Below are 12173 nucleotides of genomic sequence, written 5' to 3' on the forward strand. Positions count from 1 at the left end.
ATTCAAGCTGAACTGGCAGAAACAATGTTAAAGCTATCCTCCAAACAGCCAGATGTTCCTGCAATTTACTAACAAGGATGGGTGAATTACCAGGTGATCCATGCAGTAATGCTAATGAGCTGATTGCCAGCAGATACATGAGTCTGGGGAGGTGCCAAGGAAATAAAATTGTAGAGAAGGGAATAAGTAGTGGGCAGAATTGTGCATTATTGAAGCTGCTTGCTTTCTAGAAGTTAGCAATATTTTTCCAGGTATTTATATTGGCTGAAACAAGTTATACTTTAATTAGAATTGATGTACCTACAGCAAGCCTTGCTTTACTTTGAATTGATCCCTGCTCAGAGCAACATTATCATTTACATTAAACTATAGACAAGTGAAGCCTGTTGATGAAGTCAGTCCCACTTACAGGCAATGGAATGGTTTTTGCACTCTTTCAGTATTCAGTAGAATTCTTATGATTCAAGCTTTGTCTTACATATACACACACAGAGAGATTCCATTTATAAAGGCTTGATGTACGAACAAGTCACGAACAAGTAAAAGAAATTTGAAAAAAACAGCTTCAGAAAGTTGTATGTACAAAACCTCACCAGTAATTTTCCATTCTTTATCATTTATGCATGTATACCGATACATTCTCAGAAGACAACCAAGATCTTTTCCCTATTTTTTCTATGGAACAGATTTAAGACTGTACTACTACTACTTTTATAACAAGTTTCTCCCAGAATTCTCTAGAATAGCATGCTGTAAATGACACCTATGGTCCCTATACAGCCTCCTGTTTGACATAATTGGTCTTTCATGAAACAAATTATGGTGAAATGGAGAAAGAGGAAGAAAACCTTCCACAAATAGAAACCTAAAGTAAGATTATGATAAAGAGAGAGGCGTAAGGAGGATGGAGAAAAGCTGTTGACTTATTTGAGATACTAAAATTTGTTACAGATTGCCACGGATAGCGTCCTAATCAGATTGTTCTCAAGCAGGGAAGCACGACAGTTACCCAATATGAGTGATCAAGCTTCACTTTATTGTTGCACACACAGAGTTTATATATGATTCTAATACACGTGTTCACTTACTATTGGAGCACAAGGTGGGCGTCTAGGTGGGCTGCCTAGCTTCAACCAATGCTCAGCTAGTATTCACACCTGCCACTGAGCTCATCCGCTTATCAGCCCCCCACATATCCACAGAGCATAGCTGCGGATGTAGGCCTGCTGTTTACGGCCTGCTGTTTACATGCTGCCCAAGGATGTTGTGTCTCCTATCTTAACTCCTTTCTCATGAGAATGCACCCTGTGCTGCCGCACTAGTTATGCTCGTACACAGCCTCATGTCCGCCCTGCTCTTGCAGCCATTCCCCAACAATTCCCCCTTTTTCTTTTTGCACGAGCATAACTTTCTGTGTGGCTTTGTCAATACTCCTCATGATACAATTATATACTATGTGAAGCAGTAAAAGCACAACTAGAATAAGCAATAGCCAACGCAAGCCTTCTTTGATTAATGCTGTGAGCCATGGGGACAGTCCTCCAAATAGGGATTTTAGTTAACCTGAATCTTTTGCGTATGTTCCTTCGACCATTGAAGTTGTTTATGTATGGACTGACTATGGTCCGAAAGGTTGAAGCAACACATCCCCTCAAAGTCCTCACAACCATGTCCCTGTGCTAAAAGCAGAAAGTCAATTGCCGCGCGATTTTGCAGCAAAGCGTGCCTAAGACTATTCATATCAGATAACATAGATGCCAAGATTAAGGTGGTCTCATTAGCCTATTTCGCTGACCAACATGCTAGGTTTTCTAACTGTTTTAACGCTTGGGCCGCAGCCACGCCCGGTGTAAGAACCGAAGCGAACACCCGGGCAGTAGCTGACCACAAATCAACGTTATCGTAGCAATCTGGTGTCAGGCAATGTATACTCCGCCGCCGCCTGGCCTTACGCAGACCAGAGGCGACATTAAGCCACTGACGATGTTGGGGAGTGAACAGTGCTAATTGTCCAAGATAGCAAGGTCCTCCTTGGACATTGGCAGGAATGCCTGCCCAAGCTCGGTCACCGCATATTAAAAATACAGCTGGGGGTAAGGCCTTAGCCGAGTCATTATTCCACAGCGCAGGTTGGGAATCGTCTTTGGAAAGGCTTGCTCCATATCCATACCACGGTCGTAGGTTACCTCCTTCCCTGGTTTGGTTGCTGTAACCACAATATGCCCCCCATACTGAGAATTCCTGTTCATTATGGGGGGAGACCACTGTCCATCCTGTTGCATCAAAAAAAGGGTTATCCACATAGTCCCACAGTTGCTTAAGGATACTTGCCCGAGCACTAAGGCCCTGGTGTGATCGTCTGAAGCAAAAGCATATTTGATTCCATCCCGCTGAAACGTTTCCTATTGCCTGGGAACCTAGGAGATCCAGCTCTTGGGGGTCCCATGGCAAGGAGACACTTAGTCGTACTATCAAGCACGCACTTTGTTCTGAAGTATTGTAATGGAAACACGGATTATCTCTTACGTATCCTTGAAAGCTCATAAACAGCCGTTCCAGCACCTTTATGTCTGGTCTCTCCCCCTTTTTCTTTTTGCACTGCGTCAGTGCACCCAGCAGTTGCCTGTGGCCACTTAGGATAGTGATATCTATGGGGAGAGATGGCTCACAGTGATCAATGGCCTGTGTCGCAGTAAGATGCCCAAGAGTTTCAATAAGATGCTGCTGCTCTGTTGTCACCAAAACGCAGGTGGCAGGATCGGTGCCCTTTAGAAGGGGACACAGTACATTGAGATCGTCATTGAAGATACCGACAACTTCTGCCATGCTATAGAATTGTAATTATATTAATAATACAATCATTATAACTCAATCAAGGCCTCAATTGACAATACTATAAGTGTGAGAAAGGAAACAAGGCAAACACAGTATCATGACAAGAAATACTGTTAACCTAAATAGAACAAACACGTGTTTGGTCTGCAGCCCAACTTTCTGCAACCTGGAAATAAATCCTGGAGGGACCTGTTGTGTGTTAATCTCTCACTGCCTTGAAAGAGATCTTCAACTTTAATGTATTCTGATATATTGATTTTGAAAGACCACTAAGATTTGTACAACAGATGCTTTTAGAGTGCTCATGGTTATACCTTTGGCTAATAGAGAATTCATAGTTGGGCAACTTTTGCATGCCAGATAGAACTAGGGGCATTATTATTTACAGACCCTCGAGAACCAACAATCTGCAGAAAAAGAGAGAAAAAAACGTGGTGGTGAATGCGATAGGCAGTGCGAGCAGGGCATCCCCTGCTTCAAGGTGCACTTTTCCTCTCTCTCCCACCCCAGATTCTCTCAGGGTCTGAAGGTTACTTTCCATTTGTACACTGCATCTGTATGGCCAGTGCATGATACAGAGGCCAAATGGAACACCTGCTTGCAGAATAAACTATCAAGGTTAACACAAAGGCGTGCGCCTTTGTATCAGGTGCTGCATGATCATATTTTAAATTCCTGATTAGTGGGATGAAAGAGAGTTAATCATTCTATATAGGGTCATCCCTTTGCCTGGGTTTCCTTTCCAGGTTCTGTCTTAGTGCTACTAATACATTAAAATAGCTATTTCCATAGATTCCAGCATTGGTAACATTAAATCCTGTTACTGTAACATTCAATCTATTATTAAAATAAAAATTAAGAAACCACACAACAACTATTACTACTGTTGCTATTTGCAATACAACAAGTTACAAAGCAATACCAAACAATAAGAAACACACAATTCCAATCATGATGAGTTCATGGTCGTTCCAAACTTGGTTTCAGACTTTCTCATCTTTTTCTTTCCTTTTTTTTTTTCCCTAAGTAAACGTTTTACAGTACCAATAACTATACTATACTAATAGTTATAATACTTATTCCCAGCAACAGCCCCTGGTATAAGGACAACTAAAGCTACTCGTGCATTTAGAGTGGATGTCATGCATGTCCTGTGGAGTAAGCAGAAAAGTTAGAATCATTGAGAAACAGCATCCCTTCAAAACAAGTTTGGAAGGGATCAGTGGCAGAAGCAAGCGCTAAGCAGAAGTTGGTGCGGCCTGCTGATTTAGTGCAGGTGACCCACATGTGTTGCCGCGGGTTGATTTGGTGTGGTTCAGGTAGTGCTCCTGCGTCAAGGGTGAACACTGCGAGGAGGAATCCAAATAGGGTCATCATCTGAATGATGCAAGGTTATAGCAAGTACTGATGAGCCTCCTCGGCGAGTCAGAGGGTGGGAGCGGCGCGGCGAGCGTCAGGGGCGGAGCGGAGGGCGGGAGCGGGATGAGCGTCGGAGGCGGAACCGAGGGCAGCGGCGATGAGGGGGGGGTCGGGATTTCTCTTCCCCAGGGTCAGGGGCGGAGTCGCGGATCGAATCCGGACCAGGGCTGCTTGCTGCGCGGAGGGGGAGCGGCGGGGGTGGGAGGGAGGGAGATGGGGGATAGTCGGAAGAAAGTCTTCCTTGTCGAATTTGTTTAAGCCCTTCCATTATCTGATGCCAAACAGATAAAAGTTTAGCAGTCGTTCTATCTTTAGTAATAGAAGCCTCCCGGAGTTTTGCGCCAATTTCGTCCCAAAGTTCACCATAAAAAGAGAATGCAGTTTTCAGAAATTCAGGGACATTTTTGCTTAACCATTTGAGAAAAGTAACTAATGCTGAGGTAGATACAGGCTGATTCTGAAACGTTAAAACTAACTGTAAGGCTTCAAGATGTTCTTGCTGCTCCTTTGTTAGTGAACTCTCCGGAGTTCCCGACTGCTCACCCCCCATCCGGCAGAATGGTGCGGGCGCGCGAAACGATCTCTCCGCAGTTCAGTCGGGCGGCGCTGCCGGATGAGTCGGTGGAGCAACAGGCGCTATCGGTAGGACAGGGCCCGTAGAAGGCACTGGTTGAGAGCCTCGGTCAGGCCCCGTATCCCTTTTTTGCCGCATACAGATTTCCAGATTACATAACTGCTCTGTTAATATTTTAACCTCACAATCCAGTTTTTCCAGCCCCTCATCCTCACTTTCTTCCTCTGTATCGTCCCTGGGGGGGGGCAGGCAGGATCGCCGAAGCTCCTGCCTGCGAGAGGCTGTTAGTGCGGAGCGGAACTGGTCCTCCCGAGGGGGGTTTTGGAACGTAATCCCCCCCGACTTTAGTTGCCCAGCGTCTTTGGGCAAACTTTCTAACTGGTGCATAGCTGAGGCAGCTACCTGCTGTTCTAACCTATACCTCCTGATACAAGTTATAACATCTCTCCATGGCTTCATTAGTTTTTTAGCCCCTTTGTTGTCATCAATTACCTTATACCAAAGGACATCCCCTAACTTGTGCCATTCCTCCTTTCCTAGAACATCCTGAGAACGAGCAAAGAACTCTTCCCCTTTACCATCGGCTAGCAACCCAGGCAATTGCTTTAGACTCGCAGACTCTACCCCGCGCTTCTCTAAGAAGCGTCTTAAAAAATCTAGGGCTACCTCACTTTCCATGGTGCACTGCAATCCACGTCTCACCGCACACAGCGCCCACTGTCAACGGAGCTCCGTTCCGTGCCCTCCGGATCCCATGCAGACCCCTTTTGGTCGGTCTAGGCGATGCCGCCCCCCGGCTCAGCCGCTGCGATGCCGGTGCTCTTGTCCGTCCGCTCCCAAATCAATCTTCCATCAAGTCCTTCGCTGTTCAGGGCGCCAATTGCCGCGGATAGCGTCCTAATCAGATTGTTCTCAAGCAGGGAAGCACGACAGTTACCCAATATGAGTGATCAAGCTTCACTTTATTGTTGCACACACAGAGTTTATATATGATTCTAATACACGTGTTCACTTACTATTGGAGCACAAGGTGGGCGTCTAGGTGGGCTGCCTAGCTTCAACCAATGTTCAGCTAGTATTCACACCTGCCACTGAGCTCATTCACTTATCAGCCCCCCACATATCCACAGAGCATAGCTGCGGATGTAGGCCTGCTGTTTACGGCCTGCTGTTTACATGCTGCCCAAGGATGTTGTGTCTCCTATCTTAACTCCTAATGCTTTCTCATGAGAATGCACCCTGTGCTGCCGCACTAGTTATGCTCGTACACAGCCTCATGTCCGCCCTGCTCTCGCAGCCATTCCCCAACAACAGATTATTCAGAAAGTCTCTTAGAAACTTAACATAAGGTTTTGTCATCTTATGTTTCCTGCCAAAAGAAGTGTTCTGTTCAGACTTGCTAAGCTCTTTGAGAACATCCAGATTATTCACATTGTGATTTTCCAAAGCTTCAGAGAAAAAAAAGTTGATACTTGAACAATACCAGTGTTTAGTACCTGAGTGGTAACTGACATCAGTCATCTTTATTAATAGGCCCTTCTCCAATATCGTGTCACTGAGAACAGGAAGGCAGGTAGACAAGATGAAAATAAAAGTCAAAAAACTACATTCAACTATCAACTAAGCCTGAAAAGCTACATCCTGCAAACATTTAGCACACCGTATTTTTTAAGGGTTCCACTTTCCTTGACGATTTACTCTGAACAATTATTGAGGATAATCTAACAGGTACATTTTCATAAGAAACAGATAGTGGTCAGGTTTAATCTTTTCTTACCTGATACTGACCTCTGGATACAGCCTGAATTTTACTGTTTGAAAATCTAAATCAGTGCCACATCATTTTAATTTTATGTTCCAGTTTTACTACAAAGTCACTGAAAGTCTGTTAAACTTAACAAAAAAAGAGTTTGTGGAGGAAGCTGCCTACAGCAGGGGTAGCCAAGTCAGAGCTGATGATGAGCAGAGCCAGGATTTTGAACATTCCTCTGATGGGTGTCAAAGCTAGGAAAATGGAATCATGCAGTTTTCTCTCATTCCTACTTCTCATAGGAAAATGAAATCAAGAGATAGAAGCATCATCTGTTCAAAGCCTCCATAGAAAATGAAGTTAATGGCACACCAGTAATCAATTCTCTTTCACAGCAGAGGGAGTACATTCCTTCCTACTTAGCGTCAGATGCATTTTCCTGCTGTAAGCAGTTACTCGGCTCAGAACAGCATACAACTCCTTGTACAACATAGGTACGTTACAAAATTTTCAGAAAGAGCTAATGGAAATAAAAAGATCTTTAAGGCAATGCTTCCAGTTTCAGCTTAATTTTGTTACCTACATGCCACTTCCAGTAAATAAATAATCTCAAATGAGAAATCTCAAATGGATTAGTGTGTATTTATTGATTGCCAAGGTAATATTTCTAACTCGCGGAAACCTGACACCTCTTGACCAGAAAAGGAATAGAAAACACCTCTTACTGAAGCAGGCTTTTATTAGATCATATAGATGCTTCAGGGCAATAAAGACAAGTTTGAGAGCAGTACAATCCATTTTTAAATTATATTACTGCTTAGTTCTTTTTTTCTGACCTAATTATCTATCTCCATGTGCAAGCTCCCCTCTTTCCTTGTCATTCTTCAGAAAAGGAAGAGAATGAGCATTATGAATTGTTGATGTAAGCAATTTTCAATAGCTAAATGTTTTTTTCCAGCAAAAGTTCAGGAAAAAAGTTGGACAGGAGCAGAATGCCCTCAGCACAAGAAAGCATGTGCATAACCATCTGTAGCAGCTCTGTACTTCCTGCTACCTTTCAGAAATCACAAGATAATGGCATGAGTAATCTAGAGTAGACAAATTTAACCAGAAAAAAATATATATATATATTTATTCTGACTATTCCTCATAGATACGTAGGTGATTGTTACATTAATCTAGACTGTTTAGGGCCCAGTTATACCCAGCTGACAGTGAGGATATTGATATGTGTCTTGTAAGAATATATCACAGACACCTCTATGGCTCCTTCTTTAAGGTTTTACATTAGCAAAGGAATCTGCTCCTAGTATCCTTAGAGAGGGAAAGACTCTTTATCTAGTTTCCACATATCTCCTTATCTCTCTCACCTTCAGTGAACCAGCCTTCATCTAACATCCAGTGTTTAATTCTTCAAAGCTTTCATATTCTACTTGTCCATGTATATGAGGTAATATTTTTATCTAAGAAGATCCCTAGGAAGCCAGGATACTCAAGGGCTTAGGAGGACTCAATGTACTTATTTAAAAGATATGTGCCTGCCAAATACTGACATTTGCAAACAATTGGTAAACAATTTGTTAGTAGTCTGCACCGAAAGACCCTAAGTCCTTATTTTTCCTGTGATAAAATTGCACAAGATTTCATGGACTCAGGAGCACAGAAGCATGCTCACTGTTGTCTCTATCCTAGGCTCAGGCACAAAACAAGAGTGTAGAAAAGGATATTCTTAGTATTTGGAAGAATGGAACCAAATGTTTTTTCTAAGCTCTGACAAATGTATTTATTATTTAGGTTATATATTACCACAGAAACATTTCAGGAGTTCATCTGAAGTTCTCTGAATGCAAAAGCACTCCTTCACCCTCTCAACATTCTGCTCACTCTGCTGAAGGACATCTATTCCAAGCTAATAGTGCCAAACATTAACTGTCAAAGCAGGCATCAAGAATCTGAATCTAGCTTCACACTCACCAGGAAAGATGAAGATATCAGTGAAATAGAGGAAAAAATCCAATCTATCAAATATTACTATCAAATATGCAAGCTGAAGTCCATAGACTTAGTGGTAAAAGTGTACAGGGTTTAACTTTCACTCCCTTTCTCTTATGTCTCACACTGACATATTTATGTCACATTTATTTTCCATATTTTTCTATACAAGTATTGTTTCATCTTAAAATTCACATAAGCTATAGATGAAACGAAATAGATGTGATCTGGATGATTTGATGATTATTTATCTTTACATATTTTGCTCTTGATTATTACTTCTTTTTCCTAGATGTTCGTTGACCTCAAAAAAAAAAAAATTTTTTTTCTTTTTTTTTCTTCCATTTCTTTCTTCTTAAAAATCTCCTATTCTCTTTCACTTTGTTTTCTGTTCCAGTTCTATGCCTAAGCTTCAGAGCTATTTCAGAATAACTCCTTTATATTTGTGAAGTGCCATGTAACTTTACAGCCATATATGTTATTTTTAATGCTAAAAACAATGATTGGGATGTTCAATTTTACAAGGCTATAAAGTAGTTTCCACTTAAAATGGAAATGAGTAAAATCTTTAACATATATCAACAGAACTTGTTTGTAAAGTTTCATGCACTAGTAACTTTTGTCTTTATTAAAGCTAAAGAAGTCAGTCCCATGTGTCATATTTAGGGAAACACTGGCAGAAATGGCCCTGAAGCCATAATAACCCACTAGCCCAAATAATTCACGCTTTAAATGTAAATGGCTATCTTTCAAAGCTCTGAAGATTTGTTTTCCAAAGCCACCTCCAGAGATACATCATCTGTATTCAAACACAAAGAAAAATATTTTCGATAGCTGCAATTTAAAACCAACAGACAAACACAGACTATATGCAGAGGAGAGAAAGTATAGCAAACCTAATAAACTGATTAAACTGTTGTGGCTAATCCATTGGTGGGCTAAACTGCTAAAGCAGTTGAAACAATTTTTTGTAAGCTCTAGAAAAAAAGCACAACTGCAAATTTTACACAGCTGCTGCTGCTTTGGTTTTAGTGATGTATTTGCTAGTAGTTTTTACTAACAGTTTACTTCAGACTTTAAATCACTAAAGTTACAGTAGTAGCTCAGGTGAAGGTATTTCTCTAAATTATCTTTATTCTGCATAGTGTTATTCTGTTTTAGAATCTAAAATTCTACTTTTTAGAAATGCACATAGCATTATACATGCAACTTGAAAATCACAGAATCACAGCATTGCAGGGGTTGGAAGAGACTTCAGTAGATCATTGAGTCCAACCCCCGTGCTAAAGCAGGTACTCTATGATAGGTCACAAAAGTAGGCATCCAGATAGGTCTTGAGTATCTCCATAGAAAGAGAATCATAGAATCATAAAATCACAAGGTTGGAAAGGACCTGCAAGATCATCCAGGCCAACTATCCTATCACCATTACTACCCACTAAGTTACTAAACCATATCTCGTAGCTCCTCATCCAGAAACCTCTTGAACACCACCAAGGATGGAGACTCCACCACTCCCCTGGGTAGGCCATTCCAGTGCCTGACTACTCTTTTAGTGAAAACGTTTTTCCTTGTATCTAATCTAAATGTCCCCTGGCAAAACTAGTGGCCATTTCCTCGCATCGTATTTGTTGCCTGGAAGAAGAGCCTGATCCCCTCCTCATCACAGCTTCCCTTCAGGAAGTTGTAGAGTGTGATCAGGTCTTCTCCAAGCCTCCTCTTCTCTAGACTCAACAATCCCAGCTCCTTCAGCCGCTCCTCATAAGACTTGTGCTTCAGACCCCTTACCAGTCTCATTGCCCTCTCTGGACGCGTTCCAGGGCCTCAATGTCTTTCTAGTAGTGAGGGGCCCAAAACTGAACATGGTAATAGAGGTGCAGCCTCACCAGAGCTCATTACAGGGGGATGATTACCTCCCTGCTCCTGATAGCTACACTATTTCTAATGCAGGCCAGGATAGCATTGACCTTCTTGGCCACCTGGGCACACTGTTGGCTCATGTTCATGGAATCACAGAATCATAGAATCATACAATTGCTCCAGTTGGAAAAGATCTTAAAGATCATCAAGTCTAACCACAGCCTAACCATACTACCCTAACTCTAACAACCCTCTGCTAAATCATGTCCCTGAGCACCACATCCAAACACATTCAGAGATTGTGACTCAATCACCTCCCTGGGGAGCCTATTCCAGTGCTTAACAAGCCTTGCTGTAATGAAGTTTTTCCTGTTATCCAACCTAAACTTACCCTGGTGCAGCTTGAGGCCATCTCCCCTCATCCTGCCACCTGTCACCAGTGAGAAGAGACCAACCCCGTTCGTTGGGGAATGGCTGCAAGAGCAGGGCGGCCATGAGAATATGAACAAGCATAGCTGGTGCAGCAGCACAGAGTGCATACCCATGAGAAAATACTAGGAGTTAGATAGGAATCACAACGTCCTTGGGGCAGCATGTAAACAGCAGGCCCACATCTGCAGCCGTGCTCTGTGGATGTGGGGGGGGCTGACAAGTAAATTGGCTTAGCAGCACAGGGGTGAATGCTGACTGAGCATTGGTTAAGGCTGAGCAGCCCACCTAGACGCCCACCTTGTGCTCCAATAGTAAGCGAACACGTGTATCAGAAACCTATATAAACTCTAGTGTGCAACAATAACGTGAAGCTTGATCACTCATATTGAGTACTGTCGTGCTTCCCCGCTCGAGAACAATCTAATTAGGACACTATCCGCGGCACCCGCTCTCTCTGTAAGCACCTCTCAGATATTGGAAGAGAGCAATAAGGTCTCCCCTCAGCCTCCTTTTCCAGAGACTAAACAGCCCCAGTTCCTTCAGTCTCTCCTTGTAGGGCACATTCTCCACGCCCCTTCACAAGCCTTGTTGCTCTTCTTTGGACCTGCTCCAGCACCTCAATGTCCTTTCTGTACTGAGGTGCCCAAAACTGAACACAGTACTTGAGGTGAGGCCTCACCAGTGCTGAGTACAGGGGCAGGATTACTTACCTAGCTCTGCTCAGCACACCATTCCTGATACAAGCCAGGATGCCGTTGGCCTTCTTGGCCACCTGGGCACACCTGGGTACACCGCTGGCTCATATTCAGCCAACTGTCCATCAGTACACCAAGGTCCCTTTCTATCAGGCAGCTTTCCAGCCACACCTCCCCAAGCCTGTAGGGTTGCCTGGGGTTGTTGTGACCAAAATGCAGGACCCAACACTTGGCCCTATTGAAACTCATACAGTTTACCTTGACCCATTGATCCAGGTCCTTCTTTCTCCCCTCAAGCAGATCAACACTCCCTCCCAACTTGGTGTCGTCTGCAAACTTACTGAGGGTGCACTCAATCCCGTCATCAATATAATTAATAAGGATGTTAAATAGAAGCAGTCCTAGTACCGACACCACTCGTGACTGGTCGCCAACTGGATGTAAATCCATTGACCACAAGTCTTTGGGCCCAGCCATCCAGCCAGTGTTTCACTCAGTGGAGCATACATCCATCCAAACCATGGGCAGCCAGCTTCTCCATGAGAATGTTGTGGGGGACAGTGTCAAAGACTTTACCGAAGTCCAGGTAGACCACATCAACAGCCTTACCTTCATC

At 43.1% G+C, this 12173-nt stretch overlaps 1 protein-coding gene across 1 annotated transcript; it reads right to left on the reverse strand.

Moving 5' to 3' along the window:
- Positions 1 to 1015: 1015 nt before the first annotated feature.
- LOC146545500 (uncharacterized) lies at positions 1016 to 4423 on the reverse strand. The gene has a single exon (XM_085239999.1). It carries the CDS (start codon positions 2824 to 2826, stop codon positions 1783 to 1785), a length of 1044 nt encoding a protein of 347 aa, XP_085096125.1. The 5' UTR covers positions 2827 to 4423; the 3' UTR covers positions 1016 to 1782.
- Positions 4424 to 12173: the final 7750 nt, after the last annotated feature.

Source organism: Meleagris gallopavo, chromosome 1, assembly GCF_905368555.1.
Source record: "Meleagris gallopavo chromosome 1, MGAL_WU_HG_1.1, whole genome shotgun sequence".
In the NCBI taxonomy this organism is placed as follows: domain Eukaryota; kingdom Metazoa; phylum Chordata; class Aves; order Galliformes; family Phasianidae; genus Meleagris; species Meleagris gallopavo.

Bases quoted from the DNA above. Each gene is read 5' to 3' on its own strand.
- LOC146545500 (XM_085239999.1), bottom strand. From the start codon at position 2,826: ATGGCAGAAGTTGTCGGTATCTTCAATGACGATCTCAATGTACTGTGT.